Source organism: Gymnodraco acuticeps, unplaced genomic scaffold (genome assembly GCF_902827175.1).
Source record: "Gymnodraco acuticeps unplaced genomic scaffold, fGymAcu1.1, whole genome shotgun sequence".
Taxonomy (NCBI): Eukaryota; Metazoa; Chordata; class Actinopteri; order Perciformes; family Bathydraconidae; genus Gymnodraco; species Gymnodraco acuticeps.
In genome coordinates, this window is record NW_022992150.1 from 465539 (window position 1) to 490132 (window position 24594).

General features: G+C 40.2%; 2 protein-coding genes across 3 annotated transcripts; both read right to left on the minus strand.

The window, feature by feature from the left end:
* Nucleotides 1–6: 6 nt before the first annotated feature.
* Nucleotides 7–15248, minus strand: ankfy1 (ankyrin repeat and FYVE domain containing 1). Its single transcript, XM_034204168.1, has 25 exons — nt 15134–15248; nt 13011–13218; nt 12347–12465; nt 11505–11640; nt 11227–11350; nt 9758–9907; nt 9470–9635; nt 9060–9264; nt 8912–8980; nt 8348–8550; nt 8151–8248; nt 7218–7419; nt 6976–7074; nt 6688–6841; nt 5954–6122; nt 5337–5455; nt 5048–5204; nt 4730–4930; nt 3943–4119; nt 3690–3837; nt 3166–3256; nt 2863–2987; nt 2626–2772; nt 1639–1729; nt 7–1554 (listed from the first exon to the last, which is right to left on the minus strand). The coding sequence occupies exons 1-25, from the start codon at nt 15141–15143 to the stop codon at nt 1419–1421; spliced, it is 3504 nt and encodes a 1167-aa protein (XP_034060059.1). The 5' UTR covers nt 15144–15248; the 3' UTR covers nt 7–1418.
* A 971-nt stretch (nt 15249–16219) lies between these two features.
* On the minus strand, nt 16220–24166 carry ube2g1a (ubiquitin-conjugating enzyme E2G 1a (UBC7 homolog, yeast)). Of its 2 annotated transcripts, none has more exons than XM_034204169.1 (6): nt 23807–24166; nt 21329–21431; nt 21091–21188; nt 20099–20277; nt 19131–19273; nt 16220–17438 (listed from the first exon to the last, which is right to left on the minus strand). In XM_034204169.1, exons 1-5 carry the CDS (start codon nt 23850–23852, stop codon nt 19169–19171), a joined length of 531 nt encoding a protein of 176 aa, XP_034060060.1. In that variant the 5' UTR covers nt 23853–24166; the 3' UTR covers nt 16220–17438; nt 19131–19168. The 2 variants fall into 2 exon arrangements, with proteins under 2 accessions (XP_034060060.1, XP_034060061.1); XM_034204170.1 differs by having other exon boundaries at nt 19131–19251; nt 23807–24107.
* Between the last annotated feature and the right edge of the window lie 428 nt (nt 24167–24594).

The window sequence follows — 24594 nt, forward strand, 5'->3', positions numbered from 1 at the left end:
AACGCGTTGTTTTTTGATGACCTTTATGTAAAGTTGTCCTCCCTTTCTCTAAAAGGATACACCAGGAAGAAACAGGCTAGATATCTGAGCAAACAGATACAATATAATGTGCATAAAAGATTAAACAATGTGCATAAAAGATTAACAGAGGCAAGATTTAGGTTTGTCACAATGACAAGCACAAACTGCATTTAAGTACAAAACAGTTGTAGTGGTCAAAAATATCACACATTTATCTGTACAATTTAACAATACTTAAAGAGGCCCCACTCCTTGGCCACATCCCTCTGCTCCACATACTCCCCAATGATCGAAAATGTCATGTGATCTTGATAAAGTGCACCTGATAGGCTTAGAAATCAAGAAGCGTTAAATGTGGTGGGTTAAGACGACTTGACTTGAGGCCACATTGTGGGTTCGATGCTCACAACTTCCTATGAGGCCCTCATGGCAGATAAAAAATGGAATGTAATTATAGGTGACTGATTTTGAAAACATGATTTAAGGCTACAAATCAAAATGACACACAGGAGGTAACAGGAGGTAACAGGAGGAATGTTGAAAGATTTTTTTTGGGACTCACATTTATATCTTTTGATATAAAAGTTCACATTTTCGCAGCTTGCCATGTTAAAAATTAAGCATTCCATTGAATTGAGCTGATGCCCACACATGATAGACTCTACCAATCGTGGAAAAATAAACATTTCATAATGCATTTTATTATTTTCTAGTTGTGCCATCTTTCATTAGACAATAAAGTAATTGAATGTTATAATGCTAGCTTAATAAAATCAGTAGAGGTGCTTTCCCTTTACATCCCAAATTGTTCCAGTTAATACAGAATTAGAGTCTCAGAAGAATGAAAATGAAAGATAACAGAACATGCTGAAGGTGTAGTATTTGGAGGTATAGAGATTTAAACCTTGCTCTTGTAGGTATTCATTTTGTAGCATTGCATGTTTGCCTTTGGGCAGCTCACATAAAAGGCTGCTGATGGTGGAATATCCCATTAGAAAACAGGACAAATCCCTCCAAAAGATGTTTGATTTGAATGTTCATTGAAATTAAATGTCTTTGTTGTGATAATAAGAGCCAATCATTACAAACATCATTGGGTCAGGGAAACTGATGAACAAACAACCATCATCGGGCTGGAGAGTGGCTTATATCCACTTTAAAATGCTTTGATCAAAACCGAAACAAAATGACAATGCTTCACTTTCTATATGAAAAGTCCCTCTAGAACAATAATAGTTTTTTCATAGATTGGTATAGTATAAAGATGATGGTCCATAATTGTCCCAGGGTCTCTTGTTGGTTTGTTCTGCTACCGACGTCCCTTCTCCTGGTGTGCCTGAATAACTGTGCCAAGGCATGGCCAGCGTCAGAGGGTGGAGGATATCCAGGCCACTGTATTACGACGTTACCCCTCCCAGAGTTAGTACATCGAAGCAGATGTCACACACCCTCACCGGCTTGTTCAGGTCAAACTTGATGATGGGGATCTCCTTTATAGAGCACTTGTGGCACAACAGGCGCCCACAGTGGCGGCTGGAGTCAAAGGAGGAGACACAGGATTATAAAGAGGAAAAGACGAGTATTGATTGCACATATTCAAAAATCCAGTCTACTCACCAGTGATGTTTCCGTGTTGTAACACCAAACTTGGCGAGACATTCATAGCAATTGGACCCATCACACCAAGGGGGCTCTTTAGACAGCATATCTAAACAAAAACAAGAAATTGTCACAGGGATCAAATACATTGCATCAGAGCATATCAGTTAAAGTAGTGCTGTTTTAAAGTCTCCCATTAGGCTAGTTTGTGTTTCCCCTTTCCAGTAGTGTGTTATATAGGTTTTTGTGAATGTAAATGGTCAGCAAAGGCTAATATCCCCGTATTCCCTCCAGAGCAGTGCTTCTCAAAGTGTGGTCCGCGAGCGCCACCCTTGTGGTCCGTGAGTATATTGGTAAAATTCACATTTGAAATAAATAAATAAATACATTTAAGTTTTTCGCACTCTCGCGGGAATATCTCCGCAATGGAACGAGCTTAAGTTTCACTTTCGATTGCATGATATAGCCCAGATAAACACCTTCATCACACATGTGGCCACTTGTTTGTACCATTTTCAGGCGATTTGTAAAAAACGATGTGTTTTTGGATATTTGTGGAGTTAGGTGGTCCGCGAGTGTTTTTTTATTGGTTAAGTGGTCCTTGGTATGAAAAAGTTTGAGAAACACTGCTCCAGAGGAAGTTCCTCTTCCACACACTCCCTGAAACGCCTCCATTGCTGTCCTTTGTTTACTTCTGTAACATATTGACATCACTATGAAACACTAGCACTTCTATTGGCTAGAGTCCCAACACATTGTAGGTGATATGCAAAGGGGAGGGATATCACTACGCCATTGAGTAATCACAACTGAGCCCGCTGGCTAACCAATCAGAGCAGACTGGTCTCTGGTTTTCAGACAGAGGGTGAAAAGTGGTGTTGCAGCACAGGCAGTTTGTTAAATGTGAATGTTGTATATGTGAATTAAGCATTTGTTGAACATTAAAGCATGTTAATATGTTACAGTAGAGGCACAAAATACAAAAATAAACAACAAAAAACGTACCTAGAAGGCGGAAGAGCAACTGTTTTGTTGCAACTTGGTAGTTGAAAATGTTGATTCCCTGATTATTATTGATGCCCAGGCGAGCCCCAGCCCTCACAATGGCACGGCACAGGTTTGCATTTCCTTTCACGTAGGCAAGCAGCAGCACTGCAATAAAATACAGGTCAGTCATTCTGGTAACACTGGTGGAGTATGCCGTTTGTGTACTCTTAACAATAATCAAACAAGCTACAGTACCTGTGTTGCCTTCATTGTCGGGTTTGTCCAGAGGGTATTCAGGCATACACTCCAGGAACAACTCAAAAATGGCAGCGGCGTTTTCTTTCCCATAGTGGCCTAGTACGTGCATTGGTGACTGACCCCTAAACAGAGATTATAAGATTGGGAAAAATAGGAGAAGTTGACATCTTAGTCTACAGAAGATTATATGTTGTGTTTAAAAATGTTACACTTCCTGTTTTCTTAATATTCTATGTTTCTGTTTTATTTCAGCTTGATCACATTTCAGCTTGATCACATTCTTTTACTGTGAAAGTGTACCTCAGATTGAAGGCCTCAGCATCAATGTTGGACTCTGTGAGAAGGCTTCTGACATTGTTAAGGCGGCCCTGCATCACAGCCAGATGCAGAGCTGGGGAGACAACAAAAAGGACAAAGAAAATGATAAAATATTATATATAAGAGTTTTGCAGAGGACTGAAAAAAGGCAATTCAGAGATCGAAACATAGATTGTCACCTAAATCGATTAGTATTCTCAATATTGATTTCTGTTGCCACCCACTTTCAGTTGTGGCTTTATAATAGAAAAAAACAGTACCGTTTCCCCTTCTTCTTAGACATCATAGCCATTGCACGCCCAGTACACAATATGAAATGACACCTCTAACTGCCTAAACCAACACTATCTGGTTAGAGATAGAGAACACAAAAATCCCACTAGCACAATAAGTATACATTTCTTGTTTAGATTAATCAATTTGATTGCCAAATGGATGCAAACGTCAAATAGAATGTTCCCAGACTACAAAGAAACAGAAGCATAATAAATACGAATGTAAGGTACCGTTATTGCCATTCTCATCCTCAGCAGCAAAGTCTACTCCGTTCTCCAGCAGCACGGAGCAGATGGTGGCCAGGTCCTGCTGGGCAGCCAGGTGCAGCGCTGTCTGTCTGTGTTTGGTCAGCTCATTTACTTTGGCTCCCGCAAGCAGCTGGAGAGAAGAAAAATGCACAATGAAACAATACTTAGAGCACCATACACTTAAATTGGCATGAATGGTAAAATGTTGGGGACCATGAGATGGTTAGGTGTGTACCAGGTTGCGGACAATGATCTCAGATCCAGCATGGACGGCCAGGTGCAGCGGGGTTTGCTTGGCTGCGTCCTGGACCCTGGAGTTGACGTTAGCTTGGACGCTAATGAGGAACAGGACACTCTCGATGTCAGAGTTTTGCACAGCCACGTGGAGGAAGTTACGTCCCTTGTTGTCCACCTGGTTATAAACAGAAGTTTGAGGTCAGGAAAGAAGAATATTGTATGGCCCTGCGTCCACATAGTGTCTTTCTCTAGCAGAAAAGGAGCTCGAAGCACTTTATATTACAACAATATCTTGAAAATATTTCACTGCTTTTGTATGACACACATGCCCTTTCTTTTGTATTATCCGTTTGAGCTACTGTATACTTTTTGAGTTTCTCAACATGAGCTCCAACCGGAAGATTCCTGCTCTCACCCTTTGGATGAACGTGCTTGTGTCCACTAAATCTGACAGCCGTAGAGCTAGAACAATGAACCACTTATGGGCGATAAAAGTACAAAACGCATCAGCAGAATCATTCAGTGTCCGCCCAGCCGAATGGCTCAAAGAAAAGAGCTTTTCAGTCTCTGTTATGACAGTTTCTTTTTGAAAGATAAAGCCAAAAACAAATTAGAAGTGCTGGGGACGGCACAATAACCTCTGTGTGCTCAGAGAAAAGACGCTGGCTGCATTGCTTTTTCTAGAGGGAACAATTGAAAAAAAGAAGCTGTCCCTCAGAAAAAGGACACTGGCCCTATAATCTGTAGAAGTGCTACAGTGGTACATTTAGCATGTGCGTGCTAACCTGCTCAGCAGCCCCCGGCTCCCTCTTGAGAATAGCCTCTGCTGCCTTGTTGTTCTTGTGCGTCATGGCACAGGCGAAGGGGGTCATTCCTTGACGGTCGCGCACGTTGAGACGAATGTCCGGATGGGAAATGAGGAGCTGTATAATGACGTTGTGCTGGTTGCTAATGGCAGCATGGATGGGAGCCCTGCCCTCTGCATCCTGACAGAAATAGAAGGAGAACAGATCAAATTCAAGAGAATGCATTTGCAATGTCCCAAGTAATCTCTTTGGTAGTGAAACAGGGAGAAATTGGACCCCTGATGTGACAGGACTGACCTGTGCATTAACATTGGCTCCAAACTCTAGAAGGCACTGCACCACCTCCTCCAGCCCCCAGTTGCTGGCCAGGTGGAGGGGTGTTTGTCCATCTCGTGCTTCTTCATCTCCTTCTCCGTTAGGGCCTGGCTGTCTCGTGCTGTTCACGTCACAACCACTATACACACACAAGGCGGACATATTTTAATTTAGAGAACTTTGTTAAAAACAGACATTTTCCAAACCCAAAATATTCACACGAGGCAAATATTTGCCTTCCCGAACCCTAATGGAGAGGAGATTGGCAGACCTGCGGATGAGGAAGCACGCAGAGACCTCATTGTTCTCATCCACAGCTCTGTGCAGGAGGGTCTGCTTGCAGCCAGAGGGCCCTATGCTCCAAGCAGTCGCATCACAGCCATGGCGGACCTGGGTAGAAAATACAGTAATATTATTATTATTGTCATAGCGAGAGTACATAAAGATGCACTTAGATGTGAATACAGGTCGGTAAAAGGGTTTTGGCTTTAGTGGCTTATGTTTATTTTTGGATCCATTCCTTGTTCCTATCAGGTGTTTTGAATAAGACTGACAGATATGAAGGAATGTACATGAAGGTGATGGATGTTATATGGAAATGCAAACATCATTGATGTTTCCTTAATACAATAGAAAGTATTCATTCGTTTTTTCTTTGACAAAAAGTATTTATCTAAATGTAACTAACACTCAATTAACATAAGAGAACAAAAACCAAACACTAAACCTGAACAACTACATGTATCTATGCCTCAGGCTCTTTAAGGTTTAATTTCATTTTTTCGGTTTCATTTTATCTTACAGTTTTGTAATAGTGAATATTTGGCAGTGTGAAGAACTAAGAGGGTCCGTTTATCTCTAAATTAGCTGTGTATGCATTTGTCTCACCAGCGTGGATGCAATATCTTCCAGGCCATTCTCCAGAGCCAGCCACAACGGAGGGTCGCCTTTGTCATCCACCACAGACATATCACCTCCTCTTGTGCAAATGGCATCCACCACCAGTGGCAGCTGGTTACTAATGGCCAACTGTAGTGCTGTTTGTCCCTCCTGGGTCCTGGTAGTGGAGAAATTATAGACGTAAGACAAAAAAAGAAAGAGCATTTGTTATATAAGGGAACACCTGTTTGCTATGGAAAGATATATTGCCATAATAAGCAGAGAATGAAGTCTCACTCCCTGGGGCTCCTACACAATTTCCGTTTTAAAATTAAAAAAATGTCCAGACTGGGTAGATTTTTCACATCATATTTGACTTAACGGCTGAGTGCGAGGATGCTCTGACAAGACTACTGCGCATATGGTTTAATATTACCACCTCCCACACGTTAGAGATGTTTTTCATCTAGCTTGCTTTTCCCCAAGCAGGCTTTGAATTTGGGATTTGCCAAGCCAGCCGTGGGAAAACTTGCATTTACTCATTTGTTGCTGTAAAATTCACACTTGTATGTCTTGTCAGCCATCGCTATATTGAGTATGGTGGATACAGTCATAGATATGCTCGGAATTCCGTATTAAAAACCTTAAAAAACTCTCCCCTCAGTATACCAAACACTCAAAACAATCATTCATAAAACAGGCTGTAAAAAATATTTACATCTGCAAAGGAAAATAAGCCTTACCTAACGTTGATGTCGGCCTGGTGCTCAAGCAAGAAGAGGGCACTCTTGCTGTCCTGTCTTTGGATGGCCATGTGTAGCAGGGTCTGTCCATTGGACATAGGGTCATTGATAGAAGCCCCTGAGCCCAACAGCTGAGCGGCTATGGTGTGCATGCCTGACAGGGACACATTGTACATGTCATACATCATATACACAGATCACCAAGGTTATGGACTTCACATATGATTTTGATAATGCAGAATGCAAAGTAGTAAAGGAATATCCCTGTGGAGGTGTCATGCTGTGTACCTGTCCAGAGAGCCAATCCCAGCACTGTCTGGTCCATTGAGTCTTTGAGGCTGAAGTCTGGAATGATCTGGAGGTTGTTGGTGGCATGAAGTGCATTGGCTGCAATAGAGCCATCAAGGGAGAGGTTAGTGGATCAGTTTCAGGACGTTTAGGAACAAGACGTAGTGAGGCAAAGCAGAAGTTGTTTAAAACACCTGCCATGTTGGCTCTTTATTTACAGGCTTTTATGTATAAAGGCTGACCTTTTTGCTCAAGGATGACAGACACCACATCAGGGTGGTTGTTAGCAATGGCCATGTGGAGGGGGCTCTGCATGGCCACACCAGCAGTGTCCTCAGGCAGAGCCTTCTGGGTCTGCAGGTTGGGGTTGGCCCCTTGCTGCAGCAGCTCTGCTGTCAGGCTCGCCAGGCCGAAGCGACACGCCGTGTGGAGCGGGCTCTCACCCTGACAGAAGGTAGAAGGATTATTACCGAAACAAGTTATAAGATCTTTAGTGTTACATACAAATGTTTTTCTACATCTTAGGATGTGATGATAAGTTATCCAGTAAGTTTTTAAGGTCTTGAGATACCAAATTAAGAAAAAGCCTGATTTTGATTGATGACTGCAGTAAAATGACACAAAGAGAATAAGAGATCTGAATTATATAAACCAATATATCACAATCCGGCAGTGGCTCAGTCAGTAGGGGCTTGGACTGGGAGCTGTAGGGTCGCCGGTTCAAGCCCCTGACCAGACCTAAATATGGAGTGTGGACTGCTACTTGGAGAGGTCCCAGTTCACCTCCTGGGCCCTGCCGTGGTGCCCTTGAGCACGGCACCGGACACCCCCCTTCCCCCCTCACTCCCATTGCTCCCGGGCACTGTACGCTCCTAGTACTAGACTCCTGGTACTAGGATGGGTTAAATGCAGAGAACAAATGTCACTGTTCTGTGTGCTCTGCATGTGTGACCGTTTCATCCCTCCCATTCTATCTAAAAATATTTCTAAATATATTATTTTTACCCATGAAAACAAATCGTTTTGGAAAACTATATCCAAGTCTAAGTCTGTATCATAAAACAGCAAATCCTAATAATAAACAAGTTCATTTTGAAACCTGAGAAATTAGAAACTGAAACTCATCAAAACTGTGTAATTGTTTGCTTGTTTTGTGTCCTAATGTTCACACTTACCCATTTGTTGACATGGTTGACCTTTGCTCCATGAGTGGCAAGGAAAAGTGCAGCTGCCTCATTGCCCGCCCGCGCTGCTCTCTGCATTAGACAGCTTTCTACAAGGGGTAAACAAAAGAAGATGAAGATGAGAACGTGACATTAAAAAGCACAGTTCATTCTAGACATGAATCTCAAGTGAGGTAATCAAGTAGCACCTGTGGTAGAGTCCGGTGCATTCGGGTCGCTTCCTCTCTGAATAAGCTGGGCTGCAGAGCTATTCTCATCAAAAGAGGTGCCATTCTCCACTGGAGCGTCATCCTCAAAAGGGTTAACTGAGGGATCCGAGGACAGGGTGATGTACTGCAGGGCCAGCCACAGAGCTGTGCTGCCTTCATGGTCCTTCAGCTCAAGGTCAAGTCTAACGGGATGGACAGATTACGGCAGGTTACACGCAGGATTATTTTAAGAGTTAAAGGATGACCAGGGTCACATGGTCTTAAAGGGACAGTCACCTAAAAATCAACTGAATTGTCTCTTTAAATAGTGTTGCCTTGATGTAGGATTATATTTACACAAATCTTTTTAGTGAGTATTTTGTGAATTCAGGTATTTTTTAATTGTTGGCTAATTTAGTTTTTGTAAGCATGTTAGAGAGAAAAATGATTAACAAGGAATAATATAATATTATAATTTTTTTATAGTTGAACTAATTGTACACTAAGCATGCTGTGTGTGTCTAACAAATTAACTTATTCCATTTAACTCTGAATTTAACTCACTGTTTGCATTGTAGAAGCTGGTTGAACACTGGCTCATTCCCCGAGGCCACAGCTTCATGCAACGGTGTTCTAAAAAAAAGACAAAAAAGACAAAATCTCATACTTTGCACAGCCGTTGGGCAGCTTTGCATAGAGCTCAGAGCCCTACCTGCCCTTGCTGTTCTGCATGTTGGGGTTGGCTCCGGTCTTAAGCAGAGCCTCTGCGATCCGCGCCATGCCGCTCATCACTTCTGCAGAGTGTTTCTTGGGGCTGAAAGAACAGACGAGGTGAAGCGGGGTTTCAACCGCTCCCACTGTGGATGCGTTCACCTGAGCCGAGTGACGAATCAGGAAGATGGCGGCAAATTCATCCCCTGTTAAAATAGGAAGAATAATTTATGAGGGAAGAGAGGAGTTTCTGCTTTCATTTCTAACTTTACAAATCTAATATTCACACAGCAAAATTACACGAAAAAAAGCCCATTGGGTATTGACACCAAGTATTGGCTTTTTAGTTCATTTTGACCTTCACTTCTTCAAGAAAGACACACAACTGTAATAATAAAAGCTCCCACAGACCTCTTTGGATAGCCTTGTGCAGGAGGCTCCAGCCACTCTGATCCACCATGTCCACATCTGCTTTGTTGTTAACCAGAGTGGTGGCAATACTCTCCAATTTACAAGCGAGGGCCAGGTCAAGAGCGAGATCACCATTGTTGTCCAGTTCATTCAGCTTTCCAGGTAGCTGGAAAAAATATCAAAAACAACCTTAAAATAAACCATGATATAGCATAATGACAATTCTACCAGTATGTAACAAACATCGGTTATTAGGCCGTTGATAAAGGATCTCTGCAGGGAGCTGACCTGTGAGTCCATCTCGATCAGATAGAGAAAGACCACATCTTCCCGCTCTACTTGAATGGCTTTGTGGAGAGGATACTCTGTTTTAGATTTGATCATCTTGTAAAGTAGTTGGGCGCTCATGGTGCTGAAATCTTCTTTCCTCAGGTCATCCTAGTAAAACACAAGCAATGAAACAACAACTTGTCAGGGTCAAACATCAGAACTGGCCCATTGATGGAGAAAGTCAACAAGTGTCATCTGTTATCTTCCGATAAAAACAATGTCAACAGGCTCTTAAGCTTATTCCTTGCTTTTCTGAAAGGCATTTATCAGAGCTCGAGACTGAGGTGTCAGAAGCTGCTGACAGTCTGCACCAAAGTCATAAAGATAACCCTGACCCCTGCCGAGCTACACCCTCTCTGGATTCATTGCATCGTAAATGATGAGATGCCTCATAACCCTGGTCTGTCAAAGAAGCGTGAGGAAACCACAAAGAAACACAGCAGGTTTAAAATGATTCAACATTGGCATACTTTCATGTCTCAGGACTAATGAAAACTGTTTACCTTGTAGATTATCTGATAATCCAAACAATTGACAGAGTGGTTAGGAGATGATGCATTTTGGTAGTCCGACCCTGAAGTTAGCATTCCAAGTCTCCCTCGACCAACACAATGGGATATCTTTTATATTGCAGAAATAAAGCTTTGAGACTTGTGTTCATTATACTTCAATGTTTTGATCAGCGGGATATATCCACATAGTAACACCATTTTAATGTTTCTTAAAGGGACGGGTGGTGCAGTGGTCTGTGCATTTGATCATCAGATCAAGGGGGCATTGGGGAACTCCAGTTCGAAACCCGCTCCCGCTCCACTGCGTCAGGCCGTTGTGTCCTTGGGCAAGACACTTCACCCGAATTTGCTCCTGTGGGTATTGTCCACAGTAGATGACCATTACATGTATGATCTCTATGTGTAATGTGTATTTGTAAAGCGCTTTGAGAGTCATTGATAAAGCGCTATAATAAATATAAGGATTATTATTATTATTATTATTATTAAAGCATAAATGCAATTGCTGGAATAAAAAGCCAACGTAAGGCTAAACAACGTATCGCTACAGCTAAGCAAACGGCGGCTAATTCGCTTGTAAGCAACCGCTGTTTTAAAGACACATAGAAGCTTCAGACATTCACGAGTGGGGAATCAACCAACGTATTTGATGTCGTAGGAAAATGTGAACATCTCTTCAGCTTGTGTAGCTTTTTTCAGGCATCTAACCAAGAACAATACAAACAACTAAGTTGAAACAAGGGAAGCGAAAGTGTTAAAATGCAAAAACATGTCTGGGTTTCTGAACTCATCCGTGCACCACTCTATAGCAGTTTGGTACGCATTATTATGAGGGCCACTTGCTTTTTCAAGCACACGACTGGGAAAATAACTCTGTGATGTCCGGCCGTGTTCAAACACTGCTAAGGTGCTCACCCAGTGACTGGCAATTATCTCCCCACAGTAGTTCATCAGGGTGGTGGCATTGAGCTCCTCAGCTGTTTGGTAGAAGCGTATGCAGTTCCTGACATTCACTGAGGACATCACGCCTTTTTCACACCTGTCAAAGGAGATAAACACATGTATTTATGGGCTGTTAAGTGACATATGTTCCTCTGAAAGATGTTATGTATCAGTAATGCTGCCCCTAGCATCAATTCAAGTTCAATTAAAGCCTGCAGATAGGAAGTAAGTATATATGGCTGGTGACTGACCTCTCTCTGAGCAACTGAAGCTGGAAGCGGTTGGCTAACTTCATCAAGTCAATTAGAAAGGCATCATCTTCAGTAAGCTCCAACACATCCGTGTATGCCCAGCGCAACATTGCCATGGCAACCTCAGGTTTGCAATCTGGAGATCAATCATGTCACCAAGTCAGAAATGGATGCAGAGTGATCAATGACTAACCTACCGTCATTTTCAGAGATGGAAATGTATACATTACATTTGTATTTTGTTCCTGGTAAAGGTGGCGCTAACTTGAATGACTTCTTATGTTGACAGGTTTTCTTGATTTAGAATAGTACATTATAAACTATTTGAAAATATGGGTTTATTAATAATCTGAACCTGCAAAGTAACTAATGTTGCCAAATGCCAATTGAATGCAGATGATTTAAAAGTACAATATTTACTTAAAATGTTTACTTAAGATGTAACAAATGTAATTAGATACTCTACACCCCATATAACAATGAGTTTGGACAACTTAAAAAATGAATTCCTTTATTTTGAAAACTGGAATACACTCAACAAAAAAAATGTTTATCAGAGGTATTCCACATTTCTCCGGCATTTGCTCATATTTATTTGAATTCAACCCAGACTGATAAGTTTACTGTGAAATAGGCAGGACTGCTAAAACCTACTCTGAACAAAACTGTGCACAATACTGGACTTTGACCGTCTGCTTGATCAGCTCCAAATAAATATATTCAAGCATTATATATTAAGCCATAGGCATGTTGACTGATAGACGTGAGTTGGTAAGGACTGGATTTACATTCATTTAAACCTTCGCCATTAACACAGTGACATCACACCATAGTTTGCTCACCAGATAGGTCCAGTTCGGAGGTGGAGGACAGGTTAGACAGACTCCAGGCATCGCTGCGAGCTGCCAACACAAACTTATGGGCACTGAGATTCTCCCCTGCGACTTTCACTTTCAGATCACTGTAAAAAAAACACATTCATCTCTGAACAACACAGGTGTTTATATATATATTTTCTCAAAGAAAACGCCTTCACAGTGGACAAGGATTCCATAAATGAAGAAAACTCTTAATACATTTAGGTAGATGATGGAAGCATTTAACACAAAACGATATCAAAACATTGGTTTACAATCTTTCACAACAGTCTCACAGGAATTGTGAGTGAAAAAGGATGTATTCATGAAGTAGTCAATATAGGAAAGGAGACTTAGAATATATCGCAATGTAGTTTGAGAGCTTGTAAATGGATGTTTTGAAAGAATGCCACCATTTACTTCAATCAATCAACAGAAGGAAAATCATCATTTGTATGGGTTAAATATTCCGTTGATGCATAACGTACATCGACAGGTTTTTGCATGCGACTGCAATAAGGTAGGCAGGTTGTATCACACAAGTCACACCAGAGCAGACGCATTACTGTCACATGATAACATATCCAGAACTGCTGGATTAGCTACATCTCAAGCAAAAGCCATCCATTCCATCCCTGCTGGTCCTCACCTGTACTGTTCCTGCTGATAGAGGTTGGCCACGATGTCCAACAGGCGGCTGATGAAGGTGTCTGCAGCTGCAGGGCTGGGGGAGCCCTGGCCAGGGGTCTGAGCAGCGAGCACGGCACAGCGCCGCTCTGTGTCGGCCAGCTTCTGCTGCATCTTCACATACTCCTGCCTGAGCAGGGCCAGGTGCTTTTGCAGCTTGGCCACCTCCTCTGCCACATCAAGGAGAGGGAGACAGGTAGAGGACAAAACAAAGATGCAGGGATACAAAAAGTAGGTCAGAAATATTTATAACTGATCACAATTTGAAACGGGACTATTTGGACCACTTTTTCAGGTAAAAGGGTTGGTCAAAAAATACAATGGCTGCAATTTATAGTTGTGTTAGTGTCATTTATTTCACACTTTTATTTGTGACAATGATGATATGAAGGGACAGAAAAATACAAATGTTGCTGATTGTGAACTGGATTTTCATCTACAGTGTTTTTTTGAGAAATGTGACTTGATCCATTATTCTTTTTCATAATGATGGCCCATTTCTGTCACCACGTTGCACAGAATTAAATAAATGTCCGCATTCCCTACATACTGTAGGGCATACACGATTTAAGTTTCCAAATCTTACAAACCTTTCCCTATTCCTCTTAATGCATTACACTTTCCACAGATCTTAGTGTTACAACACTTTTGTATGTATCAGCCTTGATTCCAGAGTTTCACGGAGGCCCCATTTCCTTCCTTTAAACCAGTAAAGTTTTAGTGAGGAAAGAATGCTGAGACGGCACATTACTTCGTCCTTCCTCATAAACCGTTACTGGCACAGCTACTAGTCATGAGGAAGAGGAGGGGGGTCCTTCTGAAAACCACCTGATCAGCTCAACACAGGAAGGGCGATGCGGAGGAGCTGCAGTTTAGGGCCAACTGACCAGCAACTGGACTTATTCATACACTATGTACTAAAGCACAGTTTCCCTTTGCAGGATAAGCAGAAATCACTAAGCGTTTTTTTAAAAGCACGTTTTTGCATGAAGCTTTAGAAAGTCTGTCCCAAGACAACTGTGTGTACAAGCAGTTCTCCACCCTGTATAAACAATGCATCTTACCAAGTGTTGAGTATGAAATGCACTCCGCTTTGTCAGGACTTGTTAACATAATCTAGTCTCTTCCAGGCTATGCAAAACAATAAGATTAGGCATTTACTGTAAATACACCACCGGATGAGAATAGTCTCAAACTTTGCTACTCACAACATAATACAAGCATTGAAGGGGCAATTTGAAAATTTAAAAAAATGGGCCTTCTCTTTCCCATTGAAGGTAATGCTCAGACGCAGAAAGTATTTCCCAAGTCCAAACAAATGTGTTTTCTGCTCGGTAGCAATGGGGCAGATCCTTACACAACCCTAACAGCACCTAGATTGGATTGTAAATTATCTGGATCCAAGTTGTAAGTGGATTTACTTTAAGGAGGAACACACAACACACATTCCCTTGTGTCTAGGCCAAATATAGGTGGTGCACTTGGCTATGGCACTACTGCCAGGTTGTGCAGGTAACACCTTTCAGGGAGTGACAGCTACCCTGTGACTTGTAGTCTCCTGCCTCATGTATTTACCCTCCTTTTCACATAAATGGTATCATATCAACAATATGTTTCGTTTTGTTGTCTTGTTCAAATGACAGACACAGTTAAGGTAGCGTTGACCGGTATCGTTACTGAAATTATAATGTATATCGTCTGATTGGATTTGTGACGCCGACATTTAATTAAACCGTAATACCAACATTACTTGCAAATCTGTAAGTTAACATAAGGGTGTTTTCTTACGTAGCAAACTAGCAATTTGCCTAAAACGGAATTATTCTCCTCGGTCCAACCCACCAACATCTCTTGTCCGGTTCGGCTAACTCGTAGCTATAAAATTCAGCTAGCAACATCAACGAGAAGCTAACAGCAGAGCTGGCTCACTGACAGGTTCAGCTGTCGCAATGCTTTGTATTATTACCTACAGACAATGCACGGTGTATTTTACTGACAAGACACTGGTTGATCCGGACCAACAGTTCAACAAACATACGCTGAAAACAGGGAGTGCACCCAACAGTCAAAAAACCAATCTCATACCTTCCGCCATGTTGCTCAGCGTTAGCTCCGTCTCTATCGCGATATGAAGAGCAGCCGGATAGTGGGCAGTGGTGCTACGTTCAAGTGGTCCGCAAAACACGCTGATTGATATTTCATCACATGATCTCCCTTATTCTTCTTGCACGGATATTAAAATAGGTTATTTTACACAAGTGGTGCAAGTGACAATACAAGTATGTGTTTTTTTAATACTAAACTGTAAAAGGTGTTGTGTTTCTGAACCAAAGCAGTACGGTTTACTGTAGGTCAATTTGGTAAACGGTTGTCAAACTTATGTTGCCTTCAGGAGCTTCTGCCAAAATCCTACCTCTATGTCTACGAATGTGCCAACCAGCAAATTCCTGTAGTAAGAGTTACACAAAGTACACATAGTGGATTTAAAAGGGATACAAGTATCCTTTTTATCTGACTCCCGATCTGCTTAAGTATTTGGTTCATTCATTGTATAGAAAAAAAGCTACTGACCTCCTTACAATTATGTTTGTTGGTACATGCCTGATCCCCAGAAATAAATCAAATAGAAAATGTACTGCACATTTTTAGCTGCTGTATATGACACAATTCTGTACTAATTTCTAGCTTATGCTTCTAAAAACTATGGACTAATACTCCATTAAATGTCTACAATGTTCCTTGTTGACAGTAATGTGCTTGTAGGGTTTGCAAGACAGAACAAGCATAACTGTTGACATACCTATAAACTGCAACAATGTTTTGACATACCTATAAACTGCAACAATGTTACAATAGTTCTGAAAAGTGTAATATTTGGCTATGTGGTTTTCCATCAGCAACATTTGATTTGTTTTTTGACTATTGGAAAATAAGGTAAAATCTTCCAATAAAAACTTTTGACCAGAAAAGCTAAATAAATGCCTAAGGCACAGAGCATTACTGTGTATGAATTATCTAAATATATGCAATATTTAATGAGGATTCTTTCTTTTTTTCAATACTGTGAAAAATACTTGGTTAACACCACAGGAAAGGTTTCCATTGTCTATGTGAAGAGCAACATTTAGTCATTGTTGTTTTCAAAACATACCTGAATTAAATACACAAGTAGATATTGAAAACAAGTCATATTTTAGAAGAACTTACTACAGGTGACAGGTTTCATAACATGAAAAATATACATCAGTATTTTTGTCTTTGTACATTAGGCATAACTGCAATAGTTCAGTGAGCAGAATAAACGTGAGTTTGTGGATGAAGGGGGTAGAGCGACAAAACAAAAGGGGCACACATTCCTTATACACAAACACTCAAAACATTCGCAAACAAAATCCAAGAAACATTCAGCAAAGAAAACAAACCTAAACAAAGGTACGATAGAGCATGCATAACAATTCCTACTGAGGACGACAGGGACATGGAAAAGAGGGGCTGCTAAAATAACATAATATCGGGAAGCGTCCTCAAATTGTATCTGGATATGAAAAATTAAGATGTGTACACTTCATACTAGGAGAGTTATTGCCACACCAAATTGTTACCAACACCCTAATTATACAGACTCCCTGTGTATTCGTACACCATTTTTTAACACATGTTCAATGCAGGGTGAATTAGCCAAGCATTTTATTAGGAGGCACTTTTGAAAAAAGATCAACAAAATGTAGCATGCACAAAAAATGTACGGGGTATGTTGCCTTTCTTCATTCAACTGAGCCGGATGGAAGGACAGATAACAGATAAAGAAAAGAGAAAACCGATCAGGGTCACGTAGATGGTGAGCTCTGAGTGTTAGAGAATCCATCTGCGTGTTCTAATATGGCTGTAGTCCCTCCATCGGTCATCCATCTCTTTCTCGAGTCAATCAAGTTCTTCATAGGTGATATTCCTCCAACAGTTTCACACCTCTCTTTCTATGCAAGACCTTCTGTTCAAACTATCTAAAAGATCATTAATGCATGCTGGGGTTGAAGGAGAGAAAATGGAAACAAATAAATCTATCTGAGCCAGCGCTTTTCATTTGGTCTAAGTGTCTTGATGGATGGAAAGGGTGCTTATATATTATCCGGTGTAGTCTGTGCTATATACATGTCTTTACAATATCTTCCTGAATGTTGAAGCAGTTCACAGACTTGAAAAATGTTTTATCGTTGTTTTTTTTGTGTTGGCACTTGCTTGGCGGTTGTCTGTCAGTCTTGGTGTTCACTTGTATGTTCTATTGCAGCCTACAGTAGCCAGTCTGTTCCTGCCGAAATATAAAGGAGGACAAGCCTGGCGACAGGGTGGAAGAGTGCAGGAACAGTGCCATGTTGAATTTTCAATTGGAGACCTGTGGGAAAGTCCACAAGATATAACAGAAAATAATTGTTGGCAAGCAGCTGGACCAATCAACAAGCTCAAATATTAAATGATAACAAGGCAAAAGACATGAAGTATATAACACCGGTTTGATGTGTGTCCAATATAAAGTTAGGGTATAAATTATGTACTCATTGGTACTTTTATTCTAGTCAGTTTGACAGTGAGTGGCACCCTAGGGTCAGATGAGATAGTGTAAGACTAAAGGTGCATTTCTGGTTCCTTTAAGTAGAGAATCGATATGTCTATTTCAAACAATGTCACAGCTATTGCCCAGTTCCATTCCCCCTTTTACATTGGAACAGATGCTGAGGCCTACATCGTCTAGACCAGTGGTTCCCAAACGGTGTGCCGTGAGGCAAGTCCGGGTGTGCCGTGGGATTTTGTGACAACCATACGTTATTATTGCAATATACAACTACACAAAAATAATTAATTTTTAATTGACTATATCAGTACTTTGTAGATTTATATGTACGTAATCTGCGCGACTTGCGCGTCCACATCTCCACGTGCAGTGCTGCACAAACATGGCTGAGTCAGCGATAACTCTCGAGGGGTGGAGGTATGCCCATTATTTTGAGTTCGTCCGAAGAATAGACAGGAATGTGACGGTGAGGTGCAAACTGTGTCCAGGCCAGAAGCTGTTATCCACTGCTGGAAACACCACGTGGTCAAACCTCAACAAGCACCTGCAAAGAACACATGCTAACGTGAAGCTACCGCACACGCTATTTGTTGTTTGTTGATATCACGTAGTCTGTTCTTCTTCTCTGTCTTCCGGTTGTTGCCTGTTTTGAATGACAAATACACACTACCGCCGCCTGCTGGTAAGGAGAGTTATTGCCACTCACGCATGCGCAGTTTGTACGTGCTCGAGTAAAGTAACGAGTAACTTTATGTAGATAGTAACGAAGTAGTGTAATATATTACTTTTTAAAAAAAAAGTAATATGTAATATATTAAACATTTTTAGTAACGACCCCATCTCTGGAGTTGGCGTTCTCTACTCTGATTTACATGAAGAACAGGAGGTCACGGCTCTCTGTTGAACAGGACTTGCGAGTGGCCCTCTCCTCAGCGCCCCGACAGGCACATGTATCTCACTAATTTGTAAGTCGGCAAAAATATTTACAATAGCACATGTTTCAATGCTGATTGCTGAAATGTTACATTTATAATTTGTAGTTCAGGACCATGGACAATGCAGCTTCCTTGCATTGACAGTTCTCTGTGCTGAATTTCTGCTGAGTTTCTTTTGCCTCATTTTTTATTGTGTGACCTGTCTGGTTTAAATGAGTGTGTTGCTGCTTTGATGAAGCCTAATTTGATACAGTTTCAAATTCATTTCTGAAATATTTCGTTAATAAATATTTCATGAGTAATATAGTTGTCTTTGTCACATTTTATTTGGCATTAGTAAATAATTATGCACATTTACAGATATTTTACATGATATGAGTGATAACATGTGTTATAAGGGCTATTTTGCACAATAGGTGTGCCTTGAGATTTTTACTTGTCCTTTGGTGTGCCTTGGGCACAACAAGTTTGGGAACCACTGGTCTAGGGCACAGGAGTGTCTAATAAACATGGCATGCCAAATGACTGGTTTAGCCTGATGCACAAGGAAGCTGTGATTTGTGAAGTCAAGAATACTTACCCTGAAAACATGAAGCTAGATTTGTTGCTAAATATCACTCAAACGCAGTCTCTTGGCTTTTTCGTACACAGCGGGCAACTTTCCTTTTGAATGCGCCGTGTCTGTCCTCCCTCCACTCTTTCTGCAGAGGGAAAAAAGGTAAACTATTCCGTTTATCTTTTCAAGTGTTTGGCCTATTCCATTTTTATTTCATTGCTATATTCATGCATTTTTTACTATTGCATTTTTAGATATATGCTCTATTTAATGCCATTGCAGACATACATAAGCTATTTATTGCATTTGTTTGTGCTTGGAAGAGACAAGCACATGCATTTCATGCAGACACTATTTCTATTTTCTTGTATTAATTGACAGTTTGTCCAAAGATTTACTTTGTTGAAAATGGATATATATAAAACAAGACAAAGAAATATGCATTATCATTTGCCTTACATCTATATTAAATACAAAACAATTAAAATACACAAAAATAATATGAAACAAATACATTTAAAGGTGGGGTAGGTCATTTTGGAAAAACCAGCTCGAGTGCGCTAGAATTTGAAAATACACAACTGGAAAAAATCTGCCACTTCCTTACAGAGCCCCTCCTCCAACACACACGAACGCGCACATGACCAATGAGGGCATGAGATAAGTTTGTGCACAGATGGAAGGCTGACAGGCAGGTAGGCCATCCAGTTATTTTAGCCAGGCCGGCTAAAATGATTGGTCGTGCTTTTTACAGTACTACGGCTTCCACAGATGACATTTTTTTATGGATTTTTTGTCAAAGCACTTCAGATATTCATTGCTATCGGGATGTTAAGAGCATTCCATGGAATATAACAAAAAGTGTATCTCAAGCCGGTTTCTCAAACTTACCTACCCCACCTTTAAAGTAAATAAAAAATGGTATAAAAAAAATCCTACAATTACAGGGAAGGATACTATTTCTAATAACCCTTTTAAATAATTAAACTTACTGCAGCATCCACATTGGCTGGTGAGTCACCATTTGGGTCAGCCAGCATAGAGATAACACTAATCATGATGGTTTCCACTGTGTGGATCGGCAGCCAGCGCTCCTCTGGTTTCTCATAGCCGTACTTGTCCTCCCCAGGCTCGTGCAAAATAGAAATACATACATCTCCATTTTTGTCAACTGGAAAGAAAAAGAAAATATATGAAAACTTGTGAAGCAGAAAATGCTATTTGCGTTTCCTATGCTATTCAGTGCTTCTCAAAGTGTGGTCCGCGGACCACTGGTGGTCCGTGAGCGCCCCCTAGTGGTCCGTGAGTATATTGGTAAAATTTCACATTTGAAATTAATTAATTAATTAAAGTTTTCCGCACTCTCGCGGGAATATCTCCGCAATGGAGCGAGCTTAAGTTTCACTTTCAATTGCATGATATAGCCCAGATAAACACCTTCATCACACATGTGGCCACTTGTTTGTACCATTTTCAGGCGATTTGTAAAACACAATGTGTTTTTGGATATTTGTGGAGTTAGGTGGTCCGCGAGTGTTTTTTTATTGGTTAAGTGGTCCTTGGTATGAAAAAGTTTGAGAAACACTGCTATAGATACATTTGTGTAATAATAATTACACAATATATAGTCATGTCCACATGACATTTAGCTTATCAACTACCAAACCAGTTCATGATAATATTCTTAGACAGTACCTATGAAAAATGTCTGTCATTTTTAAGTTTATTTTTGTCACATTGATTGCATTTTTTAGCAAGACTTACCTTATTCTATAACTTGTAAATAAAAGGTACCGTTATATTGACATTATTTGTATTCCTCTGACTTTAATTAAAAAAACTAACAAACGCCTGTTATCATAAGCATTTATGCATATCACAAAAATAAAAAATCCTAAACATTTCTGAAATTAAACCCTAGGAAATATTTAAATATTTTAGAGGGGTTGTCTTACTACAAACAGAAGCAGACATCTGTACCTACCATTAGGATGCCAAATATCTGTGATGAATTTCATTTTAGGTGGCCTGAGAGGATAATCTTTGGGAAATGTCAGATGAGCTTTAAATACACCGCCTTCACTGTGGAAAAAAGAGAATAATCAATATTTTAAAAAGTGCATTTTGTGTAAATGTCACAGCATCCACAGCAACTGAGGAGCAATAATAAGAGTTGCCAGGCCCAACATAAACATATTTGTATTGTAATTTGGTAAACTTACTACAGTGTGTCTGGAGGCCCAATGATCAGTACTTCCCATCTGTAGAGATCATTATCCTCGATCAGGCCAGCTGAGAATCCTTCCACTGGGTTTTTGTTTAGCTCTAGGTATAAAAACAAAAGCCAGATTCAAATTGCCATTAGCTCATTTTATTATAGTTCCTACAGAATGTAAATTACAAGGATGTTGTGCCTTAAAACCCTTGTCTATGGAGGCCTTGCTTGCTTGGGGGTGTGAATGGAGCTTCTTGTTGCTGAAACCACACACCATCCTATTCAGCCAACTCCTACTCACTTACTGGATCAAGCTGCAATTCTAGAGACATATTTCCCTTTGTAACTCTTAACTGTTCTTGCATTTCAACATGTATTATTACTAATAGAATATTAACAAACTTAAATAGACCATCACCACTTGTGCAGAATACTGATTCTGAGCTAAATGTATGAGTCAGTTTACGTTGGTCTAAGGAAAAATGTAAAAGGGTAGAGTGACAGTCAATTGTATGTGATTGTTGTAAACCCTGTGGGCTTTTCACCGCTTACAAAAAAGTTAGGATGTTGGTCCATGTATTCGTTTTAGGATGATCGGATTAATTTCGGTTTAAATTATGCCGGTGTGTGCTCATTTATAAAGATGGTTATGTTTTGCTCAAAATTTCGGGGCAGTGAGGCATACAATATTTGTTTCCCCAAGATTCAAGAAATGTAGGGAATTAAGTAATATTATCAACAACATATCCGCCTACACAGATTTTCAGTGTTTTAAGACATGTTTCTCTCAAATTGTTCCCAAATCTGATCACCACAAAACATTTGTATCACTATAATTATAGTTATTAAATAGTGTTTTTTTTATATTCCTTGCCTTTTTAATGATTTCAACGAATCATGAGTTGGATTTAAATGTTTACTTTAAAGTGTTTGGGAAATTATTGTGAATAAATGGAGATAACTGTCTATCTCTTTCTTTTATTTATTTGATGCAGATTCAGGTAAAAGGATTATAAACTTCTATTATTTGTTTGTTGGCACGGCTTGGGACATCAAGTACCTGTGCAGTAGGGCACATACTGTACATTAGTGTATTAGTAATAATAATAATAATAATAATAGATTTATTTTGTTAGTAGTAGTACTCTACTAGATAGTAGTAATACATGTTATTTGTTAGATGCTTTTATCCAAAGCGACGTACATACTCAATACTGTGGACAATCCCCACAGGGGCAATTTGGGGTGAAGTGTCTTGCCCAGGGACACAACGACATGCTGACTGCAGTGGGGTTTGAACCTGATCCGAGCACCTGCAGACAACCCACTACGCCAAACGCCTCCATATCTCTGAGGGCTTTATCTATAAAGTCCTCAGAGATATAGGTGTGTTATTGGTCAGTCAGTGAACACATTAACTTATATTCTACCTTTCTGTATGTTCAATTTTTTAAATAGCTGCCTCTATGTCACAAGTGAACTCTGAGGCTTTAAGATTACTTCACAAGCACTGATGCATTGGGTAGAGAATACCAGTAAGTGAGTTTCAATGCTACACTGGATTCTGTTATAAGTGTATGTCTGCAACAAAAGGACAATAAACAGCCTCTGCAACTGTTCCAAGTGCTTATAGGGAGGCAACTAAACTTTTGTGACATCAGATTAGTTACCTCATTGCAATCAAGTCCTACTCAGAATATCCTTATATAAAGCTACACTAGAGCACATTATGTCCCTGAAAGGTTTCTGATGGAATAAACAATCTCAACCGCAAATTTCAAATTAGTGCTACAAACCAAACAAGTTACATGATGCGTTGTTCCACTCAAGTGTTCTTAGAAATATGTCAAATGCAATTGGCAGACTGTCTCTGCTAAAACTGCGAATATGGATAATGCGAGATTAGCTCGTTAGCTAGGCGTGTTGAAGCTAATAACAGTGACAGCAGCTACTAACTGGAGCGAGTATTATGTTAACAATTAAATACGGTTTGCCAACACCATTGGGTAATTTAGTGGAACATTATTTTATTGTATACATAAATACATTTACTAACATCAGGCTGATCACATAACTAGCGAACACCGTGTCTATACAATGAAACACTACTTGTTATGTCTGTTGAAATATATGTAAACACATCGACTCAGTCAAGCCAGCTAGAGGCTAACGTGATGCTAGCTGCTTTAAGCTAGCACGACACTAGAAAGTCGCTGGGACTTCTGACAGCGGCTTTCAACTGAAAACAGTATGTAACGTCTTAATATAAAAGAGTTGGTCTCTCAACACACTGGATGTTGTTAATTGTCGACGACCACTGCTATAAAGTCATAGCAGTTTATTTGTCATTGGCGTTAGTGTGAAAGGCTGAAGAAAACAGTTTGCGCCGGTAGCACCATCGTTTGAATCACAGCTAACGGCGGCGGCTCATCGTTAGCTCGGCAGCCAGCATCAGTTACCACCAAGGTTTAATAATTAACGTTACCTGCAAGCTGTCTCCTGAGTAACAGCGCAGACTGAGGCTCTGTCATAGTTTAGCAAATGTAATGCCGCTTTGTTCAAAGGTAATGTTTTGAGTTAACAGCGTTAATTTAACGTTGACTAAAGTGTACTTCGTCCCTCTATTTTCAGTTTAGTATTCTCGTCATTCTTCTTCGTCGTCGCCGCCTCCTCCTGCTGCTGCTGCTGTTTCTTCTTCCTCTTCTTCGTTGGTATTTCACAGAAGCCGGCATGCATTACTGCCACCTTCTGGATATATATTACATTTCAATTTCTATCTTCCCTTGGATTTTTTTGTAACAACTCTGTTCTTCTTGGACGATTGTAAACATTTCCCACAAAATATTGTCAGATTTTTACAATTTCCTTTTCTTTCCTCTCGTCATTAATACTTCTTATTTTCAATATCTCGCCCTGCATCTCATGATTGTATTTTGAACTGACAATAGATGTTTGTCAGCTTCTATTTTCTATAAGCTATAAAGCAGCGTTTGTCTTGTCAATATGCTTTGAAATAATGGCTTTCTTAGAAATCACCAGTCTAAGAGTGTTTTCAAAGAGGACAGCATTTATGTGACACATTATGGTAAATCCCTTGATAAGTTCAATTACAAAAAAAAAGATGACTGATGTCCAGATGTCTTCCAGGTTGAACACGTCGAAGATCAGTCAGTTATATGGATGGGTGCTTGGAGATGTGGAACTATGGATATTCTTCTGCAGAATACGAGAAGAATAAAGACAAATTGATGTTCAGACTGTCATTTACGGTTG

Bases quoted from the DNA above. Each gene is read 5' to 3' on its own strand.
- ankfy1 (XM_034204168.1), bottom strand. The intron at 12,466-13,010 runs GTGAGGACCAGC...TTTTTTTTACAG, and splicing joins TATCAGCAGGAACAGTACAG to TGATCTGAAAGTGAAAGTCG. The intron at 8,551-8,911 runs GTGAGTTAAATT...CCATCCCGTTAG, and splicing joins CAGCTTCTACAATGCAAACA to ACTTGACCTTGAGCTGAAGG.
- ube2g1a (XM_034204169.1), bottom strand. From the start codon at position 23,852: ATGACAGAGCCTCAGTCTGCGCTGTTACTCAGGAGACAGCTTGCAG. The intron at 21,189-21,328 runs GTAAGTTTACCA...TTTTTTCCACAG, and splicing joins GGGCCTCCAGACACACTGTA to TGAAGGCGGTGTATTTAAAG. The intron at 20,278-21,090 runs GTAGGTACAGAT...TTTTCTTTCCAG, and splicing joins AGATATTTGGCATCCTAATG to TTGACAAAAATGGAGATGTA.